Source organism: Hyperolius riggenbachi, chromosome 1 (genome assembly GCF_040937935.1).
Source record: "Hyperolius riggenbachi isolate aHypRig1 chromosome 1, aHypRig1.pri, whole genome shotgun sequence".
NCBI lineage: Eukaryota > Metazoa > Chordata > Amphibia > Anura > Hyperoliidae > Hyperolius > Hyperolius riggenbachi.
The window spans coordinates 132,710,442-132,736,510 of record NC_090646.1 but is presented as its reverse complement, the minus strand read 5'-3'; the positions used below and the strand labels follow the sequence as shown (position 1 = coordinate 132,736,510).

General features: G+C 42.9%; 1 protein-coding gene across 3 annotated transcripts in view; it reads left to right on the top strand.

Annotated features, from left to right (window-relative positions):
• LNX1 (ligand of numb-protein X 1) overlaps positions 1-26,069 on the top strand; it is a 226,713-nt gene that overhangs the window by 20,840 nt on the left and 179,804 nt on the right. Inside the window, exon 1 of one of the 3 annotated variants that reach the window (XM_068278565.1) lies at positions 21,998-22,422. The exons of the other annotated variants lie outside the window; for them this stretch is intronic. Coding sequence (XP_068134666.1) covers positions 22,331-22,422 — 92 coding nt within the window. The 5' untranslated portion in view covers positions 21,998-22,330. Of the gene's footprint in view, positions 1-21,997; positions 22,423-26,069 lie in introns of those variants that run through there. 3 annotated transcript variants of the gene reach the window in all.

Sequence of the window (26,069 nt, the reverse complement as noted above, 5' to 3'; positions counted from 1 at the left end):
TCCTTTAAAGAACAACTATCAAAGAAACAGTTTTTCTGTAAACCCCACATACCTATAGAGCTTTTAGCTAGCAACACTAGAATGCTTTTAAGTCTCTCATCACAGCCTGTGTGAAACAGAAAACCTTGTTTACCAGCGGTTTGTAACAATTTTGTGTCGACATCAGGGTAGGGCCAGGCGTAGCTGATCTGTAACCTGGCTGTAAACAGTTTACTTTACTCTGCATGGCAAAGAGAGACACACAGACAGGAACACAGAGCTTCAGCTAATGATTTTTTATACACATTTGAAGCTATATTTCTGCTTTCTATCATTCTGAACAGATTCCAGTCACAGTATTAGTGCCAGTGAAGATTGTTTCTGTATGCTGGATTTGCTGGGCACAGTCCTCCATAGTAATACCCACAGTCAGAACTGTTCTCAGTAAATGTCATTTTCTTCACATAAAACATGAAAAGATGAAAAAAGCCATTGTATTGCTGTTTTCTAGTAATTACTGAAAATATATATGTGGCATTTAGAATTTTAGTTAATTTTGATAGTTGTCTTTTAAGAATTTGTAAAGTTATCAATAAGAGCCTGATAATAATGAAGCAGCACCAGGCTGGCTTCTGTTAGCATTGCAACTGTCACATCTCACTTTCTTGTAAATCATATTTCATATGTGGCTTCTGTGTTACAAAATGGAACTTGCTTACCCCCATGTGAGATAGATAGATAGATAGATAGATAGATAGATAGATAGATAGATAGATAGATAGTTTCTCTCTTTTGAGAGGACTTATGGGTAAAGAAAACAGTAATCTGCTTCCTCACAGACAGCATTTTATTTGTGTTTATGGCATGATAATTACAGGCAGGATACAAGCCTGCCAAGAAGATAATGAAGCGGTGTGTATGCTCGTGTCTGAGGGAACTGAACATTAGGAAGGATTAGTTGTGAAATGAAAAATAGATGTTCTGTTAATCCATGAGCAGTAATGGGATGTAAGTGTGGTTTCCATGGGGTTACATTAGTGTACTGTGAGCACCTGCTTTATGTTTGCTGGGGATTCTCCAACACTTCATACATATTCAGGGAGAAGGGAGCTGGTTCAGCCATATGAACACTTGCCCAGTCAATATAGTCACCTTTGGTAAGGAGGATTACCTTCAGCTGCTGGTTTCATGCATGCGCTAATGTATGTATATTAATCTTAGATATTGTGGAAAAATATCACAGCCTCTTTTAGGTTTTTATGGCTGATTGTGTTCCCATCTGAGAAACTGTTCCTCACACGCGTTCCCTGCTAAACTGCAGCTCCAGGACTTGACGCCAATTTGCATTAGGCGGTCCTGGGGCTGCCGCCACGGTCACGTCCATCGGTGTGACACGGCAGTTAAAGGAAAATTAATCAGTCAGTCTCCATATCCCTCTCGGTTCAGATGTGATTTAAGTATAAGCCAGTAACATTATTCAGTATGAATATTTGTCATTTTTTTGTTTCAAATGCAGGGTGTAAAATGATGGAAGTTGTCTTGGATGATGGATGATACAGTTCATAGACTGTATTGTTCTCTGTGGGAGACACTCTTGATTTTCTGTCTCCCTCTAGGGCAATGCAGTTTCACTGAGCTGGATGACTCCATTATGTGCTAGTAGTGTCACATGTACACATATTGCTGTCTGCATAGACAACTGTGTATTGTACAAGTTCTGTTTCATCACAGCCTGATATCACAATGCCATTGTTCTTCTTTTTTTTCTTTTTTTTTCCCCCAGAAAATACCTATAGCACTAGCAAAGAGCCAGAACTGCGATTTACATGTTCATTGCAGTGCTGTTGCTAACGGCAAAACTGAAACTATTCGATTTTTAGATCGAAACGTGCTTAGGGAATAAGGGACCTAATTAGTTGTTCTCTAAGATATTTTTTATATTCTTTTTTGGCAAAATACTTTGGCTAAGGTAATTCAAAATTATATTATCAGCCCGTCTTGATCTTGCCACAGGGTGCAAAAGGTAACTGAAAATAAAATTATCAGCCTGCCGTGCTCCTACTAAAGGGCTCCGAACCAAAAGATAACTCAAAATTACATTATCAGCCCGTCGCGCTCCTACCACAGGGCTTATAGAGACTCTGAAGTCTCTTAAAAATCTTCTTTTTATTGCAAAATCCTGTGTAACATTATTGCCCTACCTAAACCGCCACATCCCTGCCACTGTAATCTAACTAAATCCCCCCAAACTCTCACGGAGGTAATCCGGGCAGCGCTCCCGTGAGAGGCAGAGCTATGAGCCGCAGCTCTACCTCTCAACGCGTCTATCAACCCGGATCAACGCCTCTTCCCCGCCCCTCTCAGCCTTCTTTCACTGAGAGGGGCGGGGGAGAGGTGGAGACCTGCCGCTGATAGACGCGTAAGGAGGCAGAGCTGCGGCTGAAAGCTCTGCCTCCAACAGCAGCAAAATCCACGACCAAGAAGGTCGTGGATTTTGCAGGGAGGAGGAGGGGGGAGTTAAGGGGGGATTTAATTAGATTACAGCCGTGGGGATGCAGCGTTTTAGTTAGGACAGTAATGTTACACAGGATTTTGTAATAAAAAGATGATTTTTAAGAGACTTCAGTTTCTCTTTAAGGATAGGTAAAAAAGGGTTCAAGGGTAACTAAAGACAGCCACTTAAAATCAGCCTCCTGTTGCGACAAGTGTTGCTGAAGTGTGCATTTAAGTAAGCCTCTGCTAGACTTTCCTCCATCAAGCCCAGCTCTGCCACGTTCTACATACTTTACCTAAATGCACAAAGCCATTTCAAATTGCTGGCCAAAACGGCAAAATCTGATCTCCTGTAACTGTTTCGTGGGGGCTGCCATCTTGCATTTTGGAAATTCTGGAAATCTCCTTACTAGCACTGCTGATATGCTGATATTACTAACTGTGGCAGCTGCTACAAACACTAAAGTGTTATTCCCGCATCTACTACTCCCTGCCGGAGGCTTGTTTACACCAGAGAGGCAAAGCAGGGTCAAGCAGTTAGGGAGTGTGGCTAATGTTTTGGAGCAGAGGGGAACTTTGAACTATGGTTCCACTATAAATGATACCTGAAGAGACAGGCACATACAACCTTACTGAGTATTGTGCTCCTCCTAAGACTTCCATACTTTTTGAGCCACTCTCCAAAATTGAGGATGCACCAGAGATTAAGTTGAAATGAGGCCCTAGACAAGTAACAACTTTGGGCCCACTCTTAAAGAAATATCAGGCAATTTAAACAAAAATGAGATCTACTTACCTGGTGTGCCCCTGGAAGGCTATGTGTTCTTCGGAAGCAGCTACGCTCCAGAATGGTCTCCCGTGGTCCCCTCTGCAGCCGAGGACCCGGCAATATTGGCGACCTCTGCACATGCATGTTCGCGTGCCTGCGCCGCTCACGCCCTTGTAGCCAGGAGCAGTACTTATGCACCTAAGCACAAAGATCCCAGCCACATGAGCGTGTTCACGAGCAGTGCTGATGAGCGCATGCGCAGAGGCCGCCGACCTTGTTGAGTAGAGGAGGCTCGGGAGACCGTCCTGGAACAGAGCTGTGGTGAGAGACACATAGCCTTCCAGGGGCTGGAGGAAGCCACAGGTAAGTAGATCTCATTTTCAGTGGCGTAGCTAAGGGGCTATGGGCCCCAGTGCAAGTTTTACATGGGGCCCCCCAAGCACTCTATATATAACAATTGATACGGGGCACCAAAACCTGCCAATGACAACTACAGTGTCAGAGATGCAAGAAGGGAATGGGGAACAGTGTGTTAAGGATTACCACTATTCAAAGCATCTATAGAAGTGAATATTACCAGCACAGGACCAATAGAGAGCTAATACTGTGATAGAGGGTGAACCCTTCGAGGACCATCTGGCCCAAGGGCCCCGATGCGGTGGCTACCTCTGCACCCCCTATTGCTACGCCACTGCTCATTTTGTTAAAATTGCCTGATATTTCCTTCAACGGCCACGTAGCTTTTTTGGTAAAATTTGGTGGGGCAAGTGCCAACAGGCCCTAAGTTGTCTCGTGGATGATATGGCTGTGGTTTGCACATCAGGTGTTCTGACTCCACTGGTGTTATGCTTGATGTTGGTGTGTAACTCACACAATGCTAAAGTCAAAAAAATCACTGCCAGAGATATACAGTAATAAAGGCAAGTTCTATTAGCCTAAAACTTCATGTATTGCAGGACTGTACATTGTATAAAAATATCACACATTTTATTACAAATCATATAATAAAACCTAGGCAGCAATTCAAATTCTAAAAAGCGTATACACAACTTTTCCATAGAAGTCACATGTCTAAGATGATTAATGGATGACTTGTTACTCTATTTGTTGCTTTGATTGTTCTCTAGTAACATTGATAAAATTACTGAAATGTCTAATGACACAACTGCTGCAAATTCAATAAGCTAACTATTATACCAATATTACCATAGCCCATACATTCCACATTACTAGCAAATGTGACCTGGCCAACGGCCAAAGTTCTTTGTAAACATACAAGTGCCTTTCATCTTACTGACTCTCCATAGGTGTAACATCTAGGTTATACCAGGTGCTCCCAAAGCAAACATGGTAACATTGTCACATTGAACTTGTCACAGTTATGTCATGACAGCTCCCCAGTGTGCAGAGTTAGGCCCAGTTCACATTAGTGAGGTTTTTTTTTTTACGGAACCGGGCATACGGATCCGGCCATCTGGATCCAGTCAAAAGGTCCGTTTTACATCCAGTGCGTTTTAAACATATGTTTTCCATTGGTTCCTACTGCGCTGCAAAACCTTCCAGTCCGCTGAGCGCAACAGTCCGGGAAATTTGGTCATGCAGCATTTTTTTTGTCCGTTCAGCAGCATGGACAAGCGCACCGTATAGCCAAATCCGCTGTGAAAAGGCAATGTGAATCGGGCCTAACTGAATACACTGATCAGAGACTTAGACTGTCCAGAAAAATGGGCATAATCATAGTTTGAACTGAATTAACACAAGTTTCTTCAACAGACAAGCAAACATGCTAACTGCAAAAATCTAAATAATTGTTTTGAGGTTTTTTTGTTTGTTTTTGTGGGTAACCTCCAAAAGAGGAGAGGGACCATTGGGAGCAACTGTATGTATACAAACAGGGGAAAAGTATACTTTATGTACCATAGAAATATTTCATACGCTTTATACCAGTGTTGTTTGACTTCATTGACCAAGTATTCCCCCCATTATAAGTAACCATGGGGCATATGCACAAAAGTCTAGTAAAGTTGCCATGCGTACTGTAATTTATTATTTACACTGCGTATGTAGTGCACGTTGAGAAATTAGCGCGACCCACGTCACCTAGGACTAGGTAGTCCTAGGCTTGCGCAGCGCTCTTTTCCCTAGCAACGCTCACACCACCTAGGTAAGGTGTGTTGTGCTGACTGCACAATGCATGCAACATACTCAGCATAATGAACGGAAAGATCACTGTGTGCTTTCTGCACTGCACTGTATTTTCTTTTTTGGGGGGAGGGGGGGGGGGGCACGTGCAAATCTACTTTTCATATCAGTCTTTCTGACCTGTACATGTTGTAAACCATGAAGTTTACTAAGCTTCAGAGAACAGTACAGTCATAAATATGTAATAATAATGGCTATCCTGTGGCATCTCGATACCAGCCCTTTACCTTTAATATATCATTCTGCCATTTTTCAGAGTGTGATCTCTTGTAAAAAATGTTAGTAGTCGGTATGATGTTTTTGCATTTGTAGACCTCACACTAACAACTGAGAAATAGTACTGTGTGTTGTGATACTCGTTTCTTGTCTGAATAAAGCTTTTCTCCTGATATGATGTGAAATGCCACCTACGCTGCTGAACAATGACACTAGGTAAACCGTATCGGCTGTGAGAATATTTCTACCTTAGTCACTCCTGTAAGTCAGACAGACAGACACCTCCTTTGTATATAATATTCAGGATGATGATGACAGACAGTTCTCTTCTTTAGAGGTAAACAAAGTATCCTGATCACTTTCATATCACTATCCAGGTTGATAGAGCAATAAATGACAACTTCCACACTTTCCAGGCTGCTTCTCTGCTTTATCTTCTGAAAATAACTAAATCAATTTTTTACTGACAAAGCTCAGAAAATATACAGACAGAACTTTTTTTTTTTTTTACTGAAGTTTAGTATTACTGAAATTAGATTAAAGACGTCACCCACGCGCCCCACGGGCAATACACCGCCAACCACTTGGGGCACAAATGAGGAAGAAGAGTGCAGTGACAGCAGTGGACACATTTGGGGGACGCGACAGGGGGATTCCAACGCATTTTGTCGTTTGTGATTATCTCACAGCGCACCCATTTGAGCATGTCGGCCCGAGATTTTCCAGCATGTCCGATCAATGCATGCAACAAATTTCAGCCCTAATTTGGTTGAATTGTCGATTGGGCATGCTCTTGACGAGAACGGTTTTCATCAGATTCAGCAACAAAGGTCGAATCTGATGTTCGATCAGCCACCAAGTCTATTGATGTATGGCCACATTTAGCTAGAGCAGTACACATTCCAGTGATACATGAACTGATAAGCAGTAAAGGTAGCCATACACTGGTCGATTTGCCATCAGATTCGACCAACAGACAGATCCCTATCTGATCGAATCTGATCAGAGAGGGATTGTATGGCTACCTTTACTGCAAACAGATTGTGAACCGATTTCAGCCTGAAACCGTTCACAATCTGTTGTGGTGGTGGTGCTGCCGCCGCTCCCCCCGCCCGCATACATTACCTGCTCCGCCGTCGCGACTCCCGGATCTCTGCTCTTCTTCTCCGCTCTGGTCTGGTCTGGTCTCCGGCATGCTTCCCTTCTTCCTGTCTGGGGGAAGTTTAAACAGTAGAGCGCCCTCTACTGTTTAAACTTCCTGCCGGGACAGGAAGAAGGGAAGCATGCCGGAGACCAGACCAGAGCGGAGAATAAAGAGCGGAGACCCGGGAGTCGCGCCGGCGGAGCAGGTAATGTATTGCATTGCGTCGTTCGTCGGGCACTCGAACGCCGCTAGCGATGCGCTCTTTACCCGCGGGCGATCGACGGTTATTTTCCACATGGCGCGATCGACGGGATCGGACGGAATGGATCGAAATTTGGCGTGTAGCGCAAACGATTGGCAGCAGATTCGATCCCAGTGATGGAATCTGCTGTCGAAACGGCAGCAAATCGGGCCAGTGTATGGCCAGCTTAAGTGTTGTGATCTACTAGGGAAGAGGTTTTTCTTACTGACACCGCAAAGTTATCACAGACTTTACTGGCAGCCCACATTTGATAACTTTTTTACTAACTGTCAGTAAATTTACTGACGGTTGGCAACACTGTTATACAGTAATTTTGAGCTTGAATATTCGACACACATATTTTTCACATCGCAAATGCTATATTTGATTTCCACCAAAAAATATTCTTGAAAATACATTGTATTTGCGATATGTTCACTGAAATGCACATAAGAAAGTAAAGCAAAAAACAAAATGAAGTGCTATATTTGGAAAGCTTGCTAATACGTTTGCTAATGCAAAAATAAATAGGAACTCATTTCTTTTCACTCCATATTAGGACTACCATGATTCCGTGCGATACTATAGACCCAGGAACGTCATCACTATTTATTTATTTATATATTTATTGTATTTATAAAGCGCCAACATATTATGCAGCGCTGGTCACTATCAGCAAATCAGACAACTCCCTGAGTATATCTGCGAATGTATGTTCACAACTGTGCTGCTTCCACAAAAATACGTTTGTGGTATTTTCTCAGAGCTTGCAAAATGATTTTCGAATTTGATTTTCACTGGAAGATTGAATTTTCTATTACTGAAAATTTGTGTGAACAGTGTATTGTGTGAACAGTGTATTGTGTGAACAGTGTATTGTGTGAACATGAACAGTGTATTGGCGTTTTTCCTCATCTCTGTAAGATCAGCAAAATATAAGTCATCAAGGCAATAATCCTCTGCATTTTAAATTAGAATGTAAGCTACGCCCCCTCTATTGGCAATGCAGTACTCTGGAACTGAGGATGGACTATAAACAATGTGCTTTCAGTTATAGTGGAAGCGAATGTGCATTGTTCACACATAATCCCACTCCAAGTTATAGGGAGGCAATGTTTGCAATATAAATTGCATACTTACCTATATGCTTTGCACAACACCTTCTTGTCTTCACATAGCTGCTACTCCAATACATCCAATAATCTGCCAACCCCTCACCACACTATGTGAGTTCAGGTACAGAATGTGGGCATGATAATGGCACCACGAGCCCTGCCATAGCAGGAGGGCTGGGGGAGGAGTACAGGAACATTAGCTGGGGGGGACTGTTCTGTGCAGAGCGGTAGCAGAACTGAGCGTTTTACCTCACCTGCTCCCTGCAAGTGATACAGGTCATCTTCACCTCATCTTCAGTTTACAAGTGCTGTGCAGCCAGCCAATCACCATGCATCTTCTCTCCTTGTCATATGATATGGATCTAAAGCTGCATTTTGATTGGCTGCCTGCACAGACCCTGTAGCTCATGGTTGCCCCCGTTCTGAAAGTTGGGGGGAGGGGGGGGCTATCCAACACATCTCTACCTGGTGCGTTCAAAGCATCACATATGAACACATGCACAAGAGACACAAGTGTATTTGCATCAACTTTAAACATAGAGTTGTACAAGAGGGAGTTTCTTTTAATGAAAACAGAGTTACACTTTAAGTTGGCAGAAACATCTAGTAAATTATGATAAATAACAGAAGCATCAAACCTGCAGTAATCTTTTGCATTGTGCAGAGTGTTAATGAAGACCATAGACGGTGCCTGTCACACACATGTTCACACAATGCAGGCCACATTACAGGCCATCAAAGGTAGAAAGCAGCACATCTTTCCTGAAGTGACTTGTGTCAGCAGTGGAAGGCCTTATTTCTAGAGCAGCAGATTTCCACAGCTTCCGCTTCTGCAGATACTTCCGCTACTTGTTCAGGCTGTTACTAATTTGGATCTAAACTGACAATAAATGAGTGCTTCACAGATTTACTATAATGTGACTGTATGATCCCCACAACCACAGCCATGTCACTGACGATAACAGGAAAGAGTGGGCTTACTGTGTGCTCAACATCTTGTCCTATAATGAATGTCTTCCAGCACATCTTTCATGCATCCAGAACTCCCACCATGTACGTTTTATAAAAGAAAACAGGCATTGTCCACAGCAACCAATCAGATTTTAGGTGTTTGCAAGTCTAACAATAAGGGCAAGAGTCCACTTGGTTATTCTGAGCAAATCTGCATCTCATTTCTGGGGATGGGGGGAGACAAAAGCCACCCAGATGCAAACTTGGGTAACAAACAGAAATTGATTATGTAATGAAAACAGTAAAGCAAAGTGGAACTGAGAGCTTTTCTGATCATTTCTGATCATTCCTATTGGCCAGCAAAGCCATCAATTACAACCATCATGCAAACCTGAAGCGAAAAAAGCGTGTGATATAATGAATTGTATGTGTAGTATGGATAATGTATAGAACATTAGTACCAAAGAAAATTTTCATTTTCAGAGAATATATTATCTCTCTCTCTCTCTCTCTGTGTGTGTGTGTGTGTGTGTGTGTGTGTGTGTGTGTGTGTGTGTGTGTGTGTGTGTGTGTGTGTGTGTGTGTGTGTGTGTGTGTGTGTGTATACAGGTATATATATATAAATATTCTACTGTCTTTAATAACATTTCTATAGCTGTCACCATGGTGATATAAGGCATGTAGTATTCAGGAAACAGTTTATAAATAAGGAACACGCGCTAGTGATAATGATTTAATCTATAAAATTCTCATGTACATAGATAAAATGCTAAAAAAAACCACACCTATAACAAAACACTCATGCCTTTCATACTATTCACAATCATACCATAAATTCATCAGGTGTATCAAAAACCTCTTCCTAACAACCTGAGCTAATTAAGATCTACACCTAGACTCTTGATTGCTTATTGGCAGTCCTTAATAGCATATGATTCCTGGAGCATAGAAAAAAGGCTTTTTTCTTTTCTTTCTTTCCAGCAACTATTCCAAAAATAGATCGTATATTAAGATCCTATTCATGAGAAGAGTTGATCAATTTTGTGCAATAAACAGGTGTCAGTTCCAACAGTGCATCACTCAGCCTCAGTGAATTCAGCCCGTTTGATATGTGCTGTCAGTTTTTCACACAGGCATCTTTTAAGACTTTATAAGTCACACTGCATAGATCAGCCTCAGTGGATTCAGCCCGTTTCATATGTGCTAACAGTCTCGTTTACAAACGCTTTTTCAAGCGTGACTTTACAGCAAACTATGTTCAATCAGAGTACCTCTATGTCTTAGAAGCTCCTCTCCCCGATCTTCAAGCTATAGACTCAGCCGGGTACTTCAGAGCTCCCTTTTCCGTTCAGCTCTCGGCGATGCTTGGTCGCATACGTCACTTCCTGCTGACAAGTTCAGCGTGACGCCCGCTGTCTGTTCCAGCAAGCCGTAAGCTGCTCTTTCTGGTGACGTCACCTTAAAGCAATAGGATCCTTTGATGTGCAAATGGTCGCTAAGCGCTATTGCGGCCAGTTTAGTTCCTAAATGCTCCAGAAACGGTTTGTTCAGTTACAAGAGAACCTCTACGCGTTTCAGCTATAATACGTTAGCCTTCTTCAGGAGGATTGATTTTACTCGACATAGTTCATCCACTTAAATAGGTTTTTGCCTGCTCCACCACCCATGTGCAGGTTTATCTCCGCCCACCTCATCATTATGCAAAGTGTGGGTTTATGCAAGTACTTAGCTCATTTTGGCACCTCACAGCTTTTCTTATGCAGATTTATCAACACCCACCTCATCATTATGCACATGTGGGTTTATGCAAATCCTTATACCCTTGAGGGTCTTGGGATTCCCTCTTTGGAACTTGCAGCTTAGGTGCTCTAGTCTCCTTAGCGCCAACTTCTGCTAATAAAGTTAGTATTCAGGAAACATTTTACCTCAGGCAAACCTAAAGTTAACTCTTCTGTCTTTAAGATAAGATGAGATCTCTAAAGTTAACTCTTCAATCCTTAAAATAACTCCAGAATTCTAAAGTTAAAGACAGACTGCATGTGAAAATAACTACAGTGGAGGTAACTTAAGGACTGAAGAGATAAGGTAAATCTCTCACTGTGAAAACTTCTCTACACCGACCTGAGCACAGGCTGTGATTTTAATGTGCGCAGCGGTAAGCCCGTGCTCAGGTCGGGCTGTTGAAAACCTGCCGCCTGCTGTGCTGAACTAGGTCCTGCGCGATTATATATATATATATATATATATATATATATATATATATATATGTGTGTATATGTATATGTGTGTGTGTGTATGTATATGTACAGTGGTGTGAAAAACTATTTGCCCCCTTCCTGATTTCTTATTCTTTTGCATGTTTGTCACACTTAAATGTTTCTGCTCATCAAAAACCGTTAACTATTAGTCAAAGATAACATAATTGAACACAAAATGCAGTTTTAAATGATGGTTTTTATTATTTAGCAAGAAAAAAAACTCAAAACCTACATGGAGCTGTGTGAAAAAGAAATTGCCCCCTGAACCTAATAAGTGGTTGGGCCACCCTTAGCAGCAATAACCGCAATCACGCGTTTGCGATAACTTGCAACAAGTCTTTTACAGCGCTCTGGAGGAATTTTGGCCCACTCATCTTTGCAGAATTGTTGTAATTCAGCTTTATTTGAGGGTTTTCTAGCATGAACCACTTTTTTAAGGTCATGCCACAACATCTCAATAGGATTCAGGTCAGGACTTTGACTAGGCCACTCCAAAGTCTTCATTTTGTTTTTCTTCAGCCATTCAGAGGTGGATCTGCTGGTTTGTTTTGGGTTATTGTCCTGCTGCAGTACCCAAGATCGCTTCAGCTTGAGTTGACGAACAGATGGCCGGACGTTCTCCTTCAGGATTTTTTGGTAGACAGTAGAATTCATGGTTCCATCTATCACAGTAAGCCTTCCAGGTCCTGAAGCAGCAAAACAACCCCAGACCATCACACTACCACCACCATATTTTACTCTTGGTATGATGTTCTTTTGCTGAAATGCTGTGTTACTTCTATGCCAGATGTAACGGGACACGCAGCTTCCAAAAAGTTCAACTTTTGTCTCGTTGGTCCACAAGGTATTTTCCCAAAAGTCTTGGCAATCATTGAGATGTTTTTTTAGCAAAATTGAGACGAGCCTTCATGTTCTTTTTGCTTAAAAGTGGTTTGCGCCTTGGATATCTGCCATGCAGGCCGTTTTTGCCCAGTCTCTTTCTTATGGTGGAGTCGTGAACATTGACCTTAATTGAGGCAAGTGAGGCCTGCAGTTCTTTAGATGTTGTCCTGGGGTCTTTTGTGGCCTCTCGGATGAGTTTTCTCTGCGCTCTTGGGGTAATATTGGTCGACCGGCCACTCCTGGGAAGGTTCATCACTGTTCCATGTTTTTGCCATTTGTGGATAATGGCTCTCACTGTGGTTCGCTGGAGTCCCAACCCTTTAGAAATGGCTTTATAACCTTTACCAGACTGATAGATCTCAATTACAGTACTTTTGTTCTTATTTGTTCCTGAATTTCTTTGGATCTTGGCATGATGTCTAGCTTTTGAGGTGCTTTTGGTCTACTTCTGTGTGTCAGCTCCTATTTAAGTGATTTCTTGTTTGAAACAGGTGTGGCAGTAATCAGGCCTGGGGGTGACTACAGAAATTGAACTCAGGTGTGATAAACCACAGTTAAGTTATTTTTTAACAAGGGGGGCAATCACTTTTTCACACATGGCCATGTAGATTTGCAGTTTTTTTCCTCACTAAATATTAAAAAACATCATTTAAAACTGCATTTTGTGTTCAATTATTCAAGATCGATGTGTGGAGGTAAGTTTTCTCTTGCCTTATTATCTCCAGCATGATCACTTACCTCCACACAGTAGAGATCTCACCTTAACTTAAAGAGACTCTGTAACAACATTTTCAGCCTTATTTCTTCTATCCTATAAGTTCCTATACCTGTTCTAATGTGGTCTGTCTTACTGCAGCCTTTCCTAGTTGCACAGTGGCTGTATTATCTCTGTTGTATAATCTAATCTTTCCTCTGACGGCTTTGTCGGGCTCAGGCACTCAGGCTAGAATGTGCTGCACTGCTTGTGATAGGATAGAAGCTATACACACTGTCTCTACGCCCCCTGCAGGCTCTGTGTGAGTCAGACTGAGCTCCTTTCAGCCTATCACATGCTGTTAGCAGCCATGTCTTTTGTTTGTAAACGCTGCCTAAAACTGGCTATTACAAGCCAGGATCACAGCAGGGAGTGGCAGAAACAGCACAGAGGAGCCCAGGAGAACATAATGAATAGAATGGTATGCTTTTTATTGTAAAGGTAGCCATACACTGGTCGATTTGGCATTAGATCGACCAGCTGACAGATCCCTATCTGATCGAATCTGATCAGAGAGCGATCGTATGGCTGCCTTTACTGCAAACAGATTGTGAATCGGTTTAAGCCTGAAACCGATCACAATCTGTTGAGCTGCTCCTGCCGCCTGTCCACCCCCCCTTCCCCCGTATACATTACCTGAAGCTGGCTCCGGGTCCTCTTCTCCGCGCTGCACCCCGCACCGCATCCCAGCGTACACTGTGTCACTCCGTGACCAGGAAGTTCAAATAGAGCGCCCTCTATTTGAACTTCCTGGTCACTGCAGTGACACTGGAAGTTAATGTACGCTGGGATGGAAGCAGGAACAGAGCGGAGAAGACGCGGAGAAGATGCCCGGGAGCCAGCGTCAGGTAATGTATACCTGATCGGATCGGCCCACCGCTAGCGACGCGCTCCCTACCCGCGGGCGATGTGCCCAAATTTATGCACATGCCTAATTTTATTTAAACAATTATTGTGCACTTTCTGTAAATCCAATAAACGTCATTTCACCTCTCAAATATCACTGTGTGTGTCACCTATATGATAGATTTAACTGACATTTTTTATCGTAACAACCAACAATTTATACAGGAAAATCATGAAGATGAACAAGGTTTCCCAAACTTTCGCATCCCACTGCAGATATAACATTGCATCATTCTGTCATGTTTGCAATTTAGAAATCACACTCTGTCTTTTAAGCTATAAAACAAAAGCAGAAATAACGACCCTTTGAACTTTCTTGCAGTAAATCCTTATCTCAAGCCTACTCTCACTGTTTCTTAGCTGTTTAAGTGCTTCAGAAAACAGGACGACCCAGTATAGTATTCAAACCAGTGGGTCGAAGAGCTCAGAGAAGCTCTAGCATAGATAACAACTGAAGTTTTTTTGTAAAACTCTTTATGTATTGGTAAACAACATGAAACTCTTTTCTTTGCTACCAGTGTTGTATTTCTTAGCTGTACTACACATACAATTGATTATATCATAAGTTTATTTTCACTTCAGGTTTGCTTTAAAATACATAACCTTACTGACATCTGCAAAACTAAAAATGTTGATTGCTGAATAGTAATAATCAGACAATAGAGCTGTAAGGCTGGGTTCAGACTACGTGGAATGCAATCGAATGGGAAACCAAATGCTTCTGCTGGGAGTCCGAATGATATAAACCGACACATACTTGTGAATGATATCGGGTGAGCCAGCAGCGGCAGAGCCCAAGATGACTGTAGATACAGAAAGCAGGTGGGTAGAGCAGGAACAGAAAGGGAAAACAGCCTTGTGAGAATGGATGGTATCCATTCCTATAGGCTAGCACTGATACCGCGGGCATCTGCAGCGTCTGCAGTGTGTGCAGGGAAATTGCACTGGTTTGGAAAGTGCGCTCTTCTTCCCTACCCACTCCCATTCCACTCCATTTTAAAGGGACACTTAAGTCAAACAAAAAAAAATGAGTTTTACTCACCTAGGGTTTCCAATAGCCCGCTGCAGCTGTCCGGTGCCCTCGCCGTCTCCCTCCGATCCTCCTGGCCCCGCCGCCAGCCACTTCCTGTTTTGGTGACAGGAGCTGACAGGCTGGGGATGCGAGTGATTCTTCGTGTTCCCAGACACATTAGCACCCTCTATGCTGCTATATGGTATATGATATATGCTATAGCAGCATAGATGGCACTATTGTGGCCAGGAACGCGAAGAATCACTCGCGTCCCCAGCCTGTCAGCTCCTGTCACCAAAACAGGAAGTGGCTGCCGGCGGGGCCAGGAGGATTGGAGGGAGATGGTGAGGGCACCGGACAGCTGCAGCGGGCTATTGGAAGCCCCAGGTGAGTAAAACTCATTTTTTTTGTTTGACTTAAGTGTCCCTTTAAGTGGCGAGTGTAAATGGATGCTACGTTACATAGGATCCATTTACACGTGCGCCTCGGCCCCGCCCGGTTTTATGCATAGTGTAAACCTGGCCTGATAGACTGACATTTAACTCTTGCATTTTGATGAATTTGCATTTGCCTTAGGGTAACTACAACGTTCAATGGCAACTGACTCTGCTTGAATGCTGTAATAGACTTGACTTGTTCTGCAGGGCCAGCAAACTGCCTCTGAGCAGTCAGGAGGACATTCAGAGTGGGACACATCACTGTCTACTGTGTGTAACATAGGAAAAAAAGGGATTTATAGTGCATTTACTCTGGGATAAATGTGCATCTTATAGGTATGCATAATGCATGTATTTTTAATTTACATTTTTTTTTTACAATAGTTGTCCAAATTAGGTGTTATCAATAATTCAGTATTAGTAACTAACTATGTCCATTTTCCCGTTCTGCCACTGCTAGCAAGTGTCTTATCCTATGAAATGTTTCCGGTGACCTTTACAATCCGGCCACGCATCCTCTGATGAGCCATACATCATTTTAACATACACATCTGATCCGGCAAATATAGGGCAGCAACTCAGAACCCGTGCGGGAACGCAACTGGAAAAATATCTCCTAGCCTGGAGACAAATGGAGTAGAATTATTACCAATGAATGAAAAGCTTTTCTCTTGGAGGCTGGCATAGCTGGGCATAGCTCGGTAATGAGCTTTCTTTAGTAGCTCACTACCCTAACATAATTATGATTGTTACTGTTACAACCGTGCATCTGAAGTCATACTCTACACAAACATCACCACACGATACACGAGTCTATTACAAGACGCTGCTTCCCATCACTTAAAACACAGGGCTGGGACACCTCAGACAGCTGGCCTGCTGCTTATACTCATGAGGTATTTCCCTCCCCAATAGCTTATCAAGGGATAGAAGCATCCTGTGTATGTAAATGAGCAGCTCCATAGGAGACCACTGGCTGTTTGCTGAAGAATTATTTCAGGATAGATGGCTTAGGCATCTTCCTATCTTTCTCAGTGAAAATAACGTTCCCCAAAGACTAGGCTGAGGTCATTGCCAAGGCAATCTGACTCTTTGTGTTTTCCTTGAAGATAACAGAAGAATCCTGACTATGACCATGTCCTTGTTTGTTAACATGAGCTGTCTGTATGCATTTGGACATTTGCTACAGCATTTCTGTAGAGATTTCAGAACATACTTACATAAGGGATGTATTTTATAAGGAACTTATATATTCTGCTTGTAAGAATATTGCTCTTTGTAAACCGTTTTCAGTGTCATCTTAATGTCACTTACATTTAGAGACGTTTAATAGTCAAATATTAATAGTCAAATATTAATTTGGGAAAAATGTGACTAACCAGGTGATCAGTTTGTACTTTTGTGATTGGCTGCATGCATCAGTTCAAGCAGGAAGCAAAAGCAAGATGTGATCACATGATCATTACTAGCAAGTAGTGATGGTCAAGAAGATGCAAAATAACTTTGAGTTGATGCAAATGTATGCAGCTTGAAAATGAACCAATCAAATCCTGCTGAGGTAAAAATTTCATTTTCAAGCTGCATAAAAATTTGCATACATTTGCGTCAACTCAAAGTTATTTGCATCTACTTGACCATCACTACTAGCAAGTAACCAAAATACAAACTGATCACATGGTAAGCCAATAGCATTTCTCCATTAATTCTTGCAGGAGATTCTTTTAGTAGACTTGATTATCTATATATAAGTATAAATGAAAAAGATATTTCAGTTTTAAAGGAGTCCCCGTTACCATGTTGGTGGCATCGCTTCCTCCATCCTAGCCACATCTGAAGAGAAACCTGTGCCCCTCTTAGGAGAGGAAGGGGAGCCCGACCCCGTCCGTGGGGTCGGGAGCGGCACGGGTGCGATCAGACTGCGGGGACCCGGCGGAACTGCACGGAGGGCGCGGACGGCGTCCTCCGTGCATTTAAAACTGATTAAGGTACTTATCTTTTTTTCGCTATTTGGGCTCGTAAGTCCTTTAAGCAAACCTGAGAATAAAAAAGTGGTATGAAACTGAAAATTCCATCTATGCTCTACAACATTAAAAATAGGTAAAACGAATAGAAAACTGGTATAAAGAAGTCACTGGAAGGGTTCATCACTCAAAATTCTACTTGCAGGAAGTTTAAAATCAGGATGATACCATTTAACATGGTACAATACTCTACTGCTACTACAAAGCTTATTGATAACATTGCCTGGAGTAAGTTCTCTGCCTCCCTCTGGATACAGCATAAGCTTCTATGTGTTGTTTGCACAGCAAATACTTAATTACAAGACAATATGATACGTTGTCCTGCAACCTGGCAATGTTATCCATTTGCTTCAGTGAAGAGGAACTTTGAGTTATGAACCTTTCCAGTTACTTTATACCAGTTTTCTAATTGTTTTATGAAACTACAGTATATGGAAGGGGCTAAACATGGAATAGAGGAATTGCAGTACATTGAATGGTAGTGCAGCTACTGAATACAGGGGAGGGGGGAGGGGGGGGCAGGAGGGGTACTGGATAGCCAAGGATTACCTTACCTAGGGAGCAACATGTACAAATCCAGCAATGCATGCTTACCACTATTAACTCATACTATTGCTACCATTGATGATTTCTACGATCCAGTCAAAAATGGCGCAGAGTAAAAAATGGCGCACCGTTCTGCCGATCATAAAACGCTATTTACCGTTTTAATGTAAATACATTAAAACGGTAAATAGCGTTTTATAAAACAGAACAGTGCGCCATTGAAAAATTGGAGGAGGAGAGGCGGGGGTCGGGCTGGAGGAGAGGCAGCGGGCAGTAGGCTGGCAGCGGGGGTCGGGCTGGTGGAGAGGCAGCGGACAGTAGGCTGGCAGCGGGGGTCGGGCTGGAGGAGAGGTAGCGGGCTGGCAGCGGGGGTCGGGCTGGAGGAGAGGCAGCGGGCAGTGGGCTGGCAGCAGGGGTCGGGCTGGAGAGGCAGCGGGGTGGAGGGAGTAGGATTAGGTAGCATGTGTATACATTACATTGTCCCGGCCCGGCGTTCGCTCCTCACTTCACAGCTTGCACGAGTCCTGCATCCAGCCAATCACCATGCGGAAACTGAAGCCGCATGGTGATTGGCTGGATGCAGGACTCGTGCAAGCTGTGAAGTGAGGAGCGAACGCCGGGCCGGGACAATGTAATGTATACACATGCTACCTAATCCTACTCCCTCCACCCCGCTGCCTCTCCAGCCCGACCCCCGCTGCCAGCCCACTGCCCGCTGCCTCTCCTCCCGCCCGACCCCCGCTGCCAGCCCGCTACCTCTCCTCCAGCCCGACCCCCGCTGCCAGCCTACTGCCCGGCCGCTGCCTCTCCTCCAGCCCGATCCCTGCAAAAAAACCGCAGCGCCATTCTGACACTATTGGCACTGTGCGCCATTTTTGCCTGTCCCAGTTTTCTACTGCCGTCCATTTGCCCACATGGGAGCTGGTATCTTGTTTGTGATGTCGGCACATACAAAGCAGCTTAGTAAAATCCTGCCCGTACAGTACTCTGCAGATTGTATGGCCACATCTGAACTTTGCTCTTGGACGAAGACATTTTTTATCTGTCTTTTTTATTATCTAAGTTTTTATAGTTCAGTCAGACAGGACAACTGTGTACAGAAAAGGTTTACTTTTTCTATTAGTTATTAGCTTAAAGAGGAACTCCAGTGAAAATAATGTAATAAAAAGTGCTTAATTTTTACAATAATTATGTATAAATGATTTAGTCAGTGTTTGCTCATTGTAAAATCTTTTAAATCCATGATTTACATTCTGACATTTATTACATGGTGACATTTTTACTGTTGACAGGTGATGTAGCTGCTGCATGCTTTTTTGGCAGTTGGAAACAGCTCTAAACAGCTATTTCCCACAATGCAGCAAGGTTCACAGACAGGAAACTGCCAGGAGTACCATGGTCCTCAGTTTCTTGTGGGAGGGGTTTCACCACAATATCAGTCATACAGCGTCCCCTGATGGTCTGTTTGTGAAAAGGAATATATTTCTTATGTAAAAGAGGGTATCAGCTACTGATTGGGATAAAGTTCAATTCTTGGTCGGAGTTTCTCTTTAACAGAAAATGATAGAGATTACAGGCACAGTAACCACACCCAGTATCAACTGCTTAAACGCTTTGTGGCTGTGAATGCTGACATTAGTGTTGCGTTATATCATACCTAACAACTTTCTAGGAGGAGACCAAGATGTACAGTTCAGAGGTATGTTATACAGTCGGTAACTGATAGCTGGACGATCCCTGGAGTATCAGTTGTTGTACAATGTGTGGTTCAGCCATCTGTGAGGAAAAGTCCTTACCATAGATGTTGACACCCTCACAGCATATCCTGCCTCGATCCCCACACCCGTGACAATCCCCTATCCACTAATCTATACATGGATTATAAACAATATAGCTACAGGTTCACTTTAAAGCTTTGTACACACGCTAAATGGCTGAAAATCCAGTGTATGTACAGGTGTCCCCCAAGCTTGGTTTAAGATCTGGCTTGCTGGATAACATTAGCAGCAATAGTAGATTAAAGGTCTGTCTTGTGACATGGTCTTAAATGTTTTTGGATATTACCTTTCTATTCACAGAATAAAGTTTCCATTTCACATTACTAGTAGTTCCCTCCTGGTGTTCACATTACTAGTTGTTCCCTGGAGTTCCCATTACTAGTTGCTTCCTGGAGTTCACATTACTAGATGTTCCCTGGAATTCACATTACTAGTTGTTTCCTGATATTTACATTACTAGCTGTCTCTAGGGAGTTCACTAGGGAGAAAATTCACTACAAAAACAGCTGATATTTATTTTCAGACACAGTTTTCAGTTTCAGGTGGAGTTGGCTCTCCAGCAGTCTACAGAGATGTAGGTCCATTTAGCCTTACAGGTAGCATGGGGGTATAACTAGTTGTCTCCTGAAATTCACATCACTAGGGAGCAAAGCAACTATGGCGAGCTATATAGGTGTACCAGTGTTAGGGAGTCTTGCCCAAGATCTGGCTTACTGAACAGGAAGAGCCAAGATTCAAGTCCTGGTCTCCTGTGGCAGAACCCTTAACCAGTACAATATCCAGCCACAGGAACACTAGATAACACAGGTTGCGCTAATTGCGCAGCGCACGATAACTTTTAAGAATAGAGGTAAAATTGCTATGCGCTGCTGCTAACAACAGTTTTACCGAAATGTAGTGAATTTGCTCCTAGTTGTTTCCTGGTATTCACATTACTAGTTGTTTCCTGGTGCGCACATTGCTAGTTGTTTGCTTCCTGGTGTTCACATTACTAGTTGTTTGTTTCCTGGTGTTCACATTACTAGTTGCTTCCTGGTGTACACATTACTAGTTGTTTGTTTCCTGGTGTACACATTACTACTTGTTTCCTGGTGTTCACATTACGGGCCCTTTTCCACTACGGCGTTTGCGATGGCTGAATCGCAAAACCGCAAACCGCTAGTGATTTTACAAATCGCTACAGTTTGCTTTTAACATAGGAATCGCGGTAGGTAATTTCCACTACCGCGATTCGTTTTTGACCTAATCGCGATCGCGCGGCGGAGCGATTATTGCCGTGATTTTGCTATGCAAATACTAAATAATAATAATAATAATAATAAAAATAATAATAATATGCAGTGCATAGCATAGCAAAATCGCGGCCGCAAACGTCGGGAAATCGCTGGTCATTTTTTACATTTTGCGATTCAGCAATCGCTAGCGTTCAGCGCGAACGCTAGCGACTGCTAATGGAAAAGGGCCCTACTAGTTGTTTGTTTCCTGGTGTTCACATTGCTAGTTGTTTCCTGGTATTCACATTACTAGTTGTTTCCTGGTGTTCACATTGCTAGTTGTTTGTTTCCTGGTGTTCACATTACTAGTTGTTTGTTTCCTGGTGTTCACATTACTAGTTGTTTGTTTCCTGGTGTTCACATTACTAGTTGTTTGTTTCCTGGTGTTCACATTGCTAGTTGTTTCCTGGTGTTCATATTGCTAGTTGTTTCCTAGTGTTTCTATTACTGGTTGCTTCCTGGTGTTCCTATTACTAGTTGCTTCCTGGTGTTCCTATTACTAGTTGCTTCCTGGTATTCACATTACTAGAGTTCACATTACTAGTTGCTTCCAGGAGTTCATATTACTAGTTGTTTCTTCTGGTGTTTGTAGCATGTTCTACAGGAAAGTGACAACTGTTTGCTGTCCCTTATGCATTATTTTATGTCAGCTGAGATCTTCAGATACTGCATTAGTTTTCAGCCACAGGTTCCAGTTGCAGGTGGAGCTGTCTCTCCAGCAGTGTACAGAGACATGTACATCCATTACAATTAGCAGGGGGTATCAGTGATCTTGGAGGTCCTCCCGTGCAGACATTATGAGGATCACAGACAAGTGCAGAGCACACTGAGCTATACTGACAGGGAAGTGATGCTTTCTCAGCCTGGCTCTTTAAAGGGGCTGTATCACAACGTTGTGTACAGCATATATTAACATAAATTGCACAGCATCAGGCAGCCAGAGCTCGTTGGTTCGCCTAAGCTCTCACAACCCATCTGCTTGTAGGCAGTGATGTAAATGTACCAGCTGTTTGTAAAGAACCACTCTGTGTGGTGCAGGAGGCTGGTCCATTCACCTTACATCAGCCTGTTTCACAGCATAAGTCACTGTCTCGCCATCCATGCTGCATTGTCTCTAAACCTTCCACATCTCTAGCAATCTAACATCCAAATGAACTAATCCTCTTACAAGCCAATGATTTTTTTTCCAGCATTGCTTAGCTTGACATTACAATCAGAATCATGATGTGCTACATCTGATATAAGCAAGCAACAAACCCTCTGCAAAAAAACAAACACTGGAAAGCTGCTTTTGGTTAATATCAGGCAAGGAAATTGGTCAGGAAGAAGCCATATCAACGCTGTGCACAAATATGAAGGCTCTTCTCTTATTGGTTCTGCCTTGGCTAAGCCCTGCCAACTATATAGACAATATGGGCAATCTACATTTCCTGTATTCTGAACTGTGAGTACTCACAGTCAACCTATATGTGTGTCTGTGTGTTGTCCACCTATGTGTCCAAGACCTCCCTGTTGTGACCATTCAAGGTAAATGTCTTCTCATCTACATACAGCAATGGCACTTCACATTTTGGAATTCATTAAAAATTTTATTTTAAGTCATGCATTGTTACCCTGTTTCCTTGGTGTTGTAATTTGTACTGTGTGTGGTATGTGAAAGTCCTAAAATGTCATATTGGTGTGAAGAAAGAGTTAAAGTTATTGCTATTTGTTTTGCATAGAGACCTGTAAGTCAGGAGATGTTATAGGGGTTAATCTGTAAATATTGGGTTTGCTATCATCATTACTATTATAATAGATTTTGCTATGTAGAAGTATATGTGTGTATGATATACATGTAGGTGTGATACATAGTGTGCGTGTGTGTGTGATTTTTATAATCAACAAACTAGAAATTACAATAGTTCTATAGGGCAGTGGTGCAATTTCTGCTTTTGTAGTCCACCATTCTCCTTTTCCTATATCTAGAGTTTGTACCTTTAAGGACCCTTGTCTGTATGCTTATAAAGGTGCCCAGGATCCTCTCATACATGCAGAATTTCAGTCTTTCCTCATGAATAAGCAATGAACAAGAATTGCGTTTGCAGACAGGGAAACAGTTCCTCTTCTTGGGGGATTAGCCTACAGCAACAGTAAGGCGAGTGGGATGTGTAGTGTATGTGTGAAATATCTGTAGGACAGAATGATTACTTCTGTATCACTTGAGAAGGCATCAATATAGCAAGCCACAAGTGGAATATACTTTCAGTCAGTGACTAGGGTCTGAGTGATGGATTAGCATCGGTGATTGGAAGGACTGGGTTAAAGTGACATTGCAGAGAGCACTTGAAGGCAGCTTTTTCCTCTTGACAACAAGCATGCAGGCTCTGATTAAGCAGACCTTACTAATGGGGACAGAAACAAAGAGCTTGTTGTTGAATCTATCTCCATCCCTAAAGCACATCATTAATCATTAATTAATAGCTGTGTAATTACACATAGTGTGGCTGGAAATGGTGCCACTGTAGCAAGGCTCGCGCCTGTATGTCTGAATCAACAGCTATTTTTTGTCACGTGTCCTTGTGTTTACTTTTCGGTGCATTTAAGATGCGATAAATTCAGGCACATGCCTATGTGTTTAATAGCCGCATCTTTAGTACTAATGACGGTTAATCCAACACACGGTCAACAGATTTGTATATAGATCAGGAGAGACTGCCGCCGGCTTTGTGTCATTGGTAATTTCACTGTAAATGTTGATGCTGACAATGCTGTGTACTGTGGCTGAGAAGTGATCTCCAGGCAGAGGTGCACATTTCGTGTTTCAGATCACACGCTACCTGCAGAACCGCTCCGCTCTTCATCCTGACATTCATCTTGCATCGCTGGCAGCCCTTCAAGCTAGGCTGTTATAGTATTCTTTTCTTTTATGAATGCTTTGCGCCAGCAGATGACAAGCGTGCACATGCTCGGTGACATTTGAGAAACAAGTTGTCCTACACAACAGACTGAAATAAAAAAGGGACAAAGGAAATGTGATTACTGTATATGGCTCATAGAAATTACCATATTTGTTGGACTATAAGACGTTCTTGACTATAAGACGTACCTAGGTTTAGAGGACCAAAACCAGAGGAAAAATATATATACCAAACCTGGTACCTCCATGGTGAAGGGGCATCTTGTGCATTATGCCCCCTTTGTACCTCATGCCCCCTTGTACTTCTTGTGTCTCCCTGTGTCGTCCTCTGCCCCCCTTGTGTCCTCTTGTGTCCCCCATGTGTCTGCCTCTGTCCTTGTATCCTCCTCTATGCCCCTTTGTGTCCCCCTTGCGTCCTCCTCTATGCCCCTTTGTGTCCCCTCCCTCCTTCGTTTTTCCCCGTGTCCTTATCTGCATGGGCACAGTACAGGGAGTCCCTGACTTCGCGGTGGGTTGGAGGTCACTATTGGCAGGCATTCACAAGTCAGGAACCCCCTGCATTTGGACTATTATTATTATTATTATTTAGTATTTATATAGCGCCGACATATTACGCAGCGCTGTACAATGTATATATAACTTGTCACTAACTGTCCCTCAAAGGAGCTCACAATCTAATCCCTACCATTGCCATATGTCTATATTATGTAGTGTAAGTACTGTAGTCAAGGGCCAATTTTTTTAGGGGGAGCCAATGAACTTATCCGTATGTTTTTGGAATGTGGGAGGAAACCGGAGTGCCCGGAGGAAACCCACGCAGACACGGAGAGAACATACAAACTCTTTGCAGGTAGTGCCCTGGCTGGGATTTGAACCAGGGACCCAGCGCTGCAAGGCGAGAGAGCTAACAACTACGCCATCATGCTGCCGTGCTATAAGACGCAGTGACTTTTTTCACCACTTTTGGGGTAGAAAAAGTGAGTCTTATAGTCCAAAAAATACAGTAAGCTGTAAAACTTGTCAGTGGTCTTTTCTAACGCTAAATACACACTTGCCAGAATTGTCGCCCATCAGGGATCGATAAACGATCCCTTGGGTGACAATTCGCGGAATGATGCTGTACATACATATCCCTAGCCTTTAGACTAGCGATGTATTCTGTTGCTATGAAAGGGGGCGGAGGAACGATGATCAGCGGACGACAGAATGGCTTCAATCGACCAGCATCTTGTAAACATAAATTGGGAACGTAATGCTCGCGCATCAGGGGTTGTTAAGAATCTGACAGGACAGATCTTTAACGATACCCGATGCCTGAGGAATATCGTTTGGCGGTCGCTGTAAACACATAATAATCATCGGCTGAAACAGTTGTACTCAATCGTTTTAGACGGCGGTTATTGCATGTGTGTATGTAACTTAAGACCATATCCAAATAACTAACTTGAAGTACATTTTTGTTTCTGACCCTAAAAATTAATGAGACCCTAAAAATTAATGAGACAGCATGGTTATATCTGAGTAGCCTTATTGTCCTCTAATGTCAGAACCCCCCTTTACATTCTCAGCCCATGCTCTCAGGATGGGAACAAAAATGTATAGATTAATAAATAAGCTAACATTTGTAAAGCGCTTATCTCCTGCAGGAATCTGATGCTCTCCTTAGCTTCCTATGGGAAGCTAGGGAGAGCACACTCAGTAAACTATTGCAGAGGGTGTGTGTGTGTGTGTAGGTGTGTAGGTGTAGGTGTGTGTGTAGGTGTAGGTGTGTGTGTAGGTGTAGGTGTGTGTGTAGGTGTAGGTGTGTAGGTGTAGGTGTGTGTGTAGGTGTAGGTGTGTGTGTAGGTGTAGGTGTGTAGGTGTAGGTGTGTGTGTAGGTGTAGGTGTGTGTGTAGGTGTAGGTGTGTGTGTAGGTGTAGGTGTGTAGGTGTAGGTGTGTGTGTAGGTGTAGGTGTGTGTGTAGGTGTAGGTGTGTAGGTGTAGGTGTGTGTGTAGGTGTAGGTGTGTGTGTAGGTGTAGGTGTGTGTGTAGGTGTAGGTGTGTGTAGGTGTAGGTGTGTGTAGGTGTAGGTGTGTGTGTAGGTGTAGGTGTGTGTGTAGGTGTAGGTGTGTGTAGGTGTAGGTGTGTGTAGGTGTAGGTGTGTGTGTAGGTGTGTGTGTAGGTGTAGGTGTGTGTGTAGGTGTAGGTGTGTG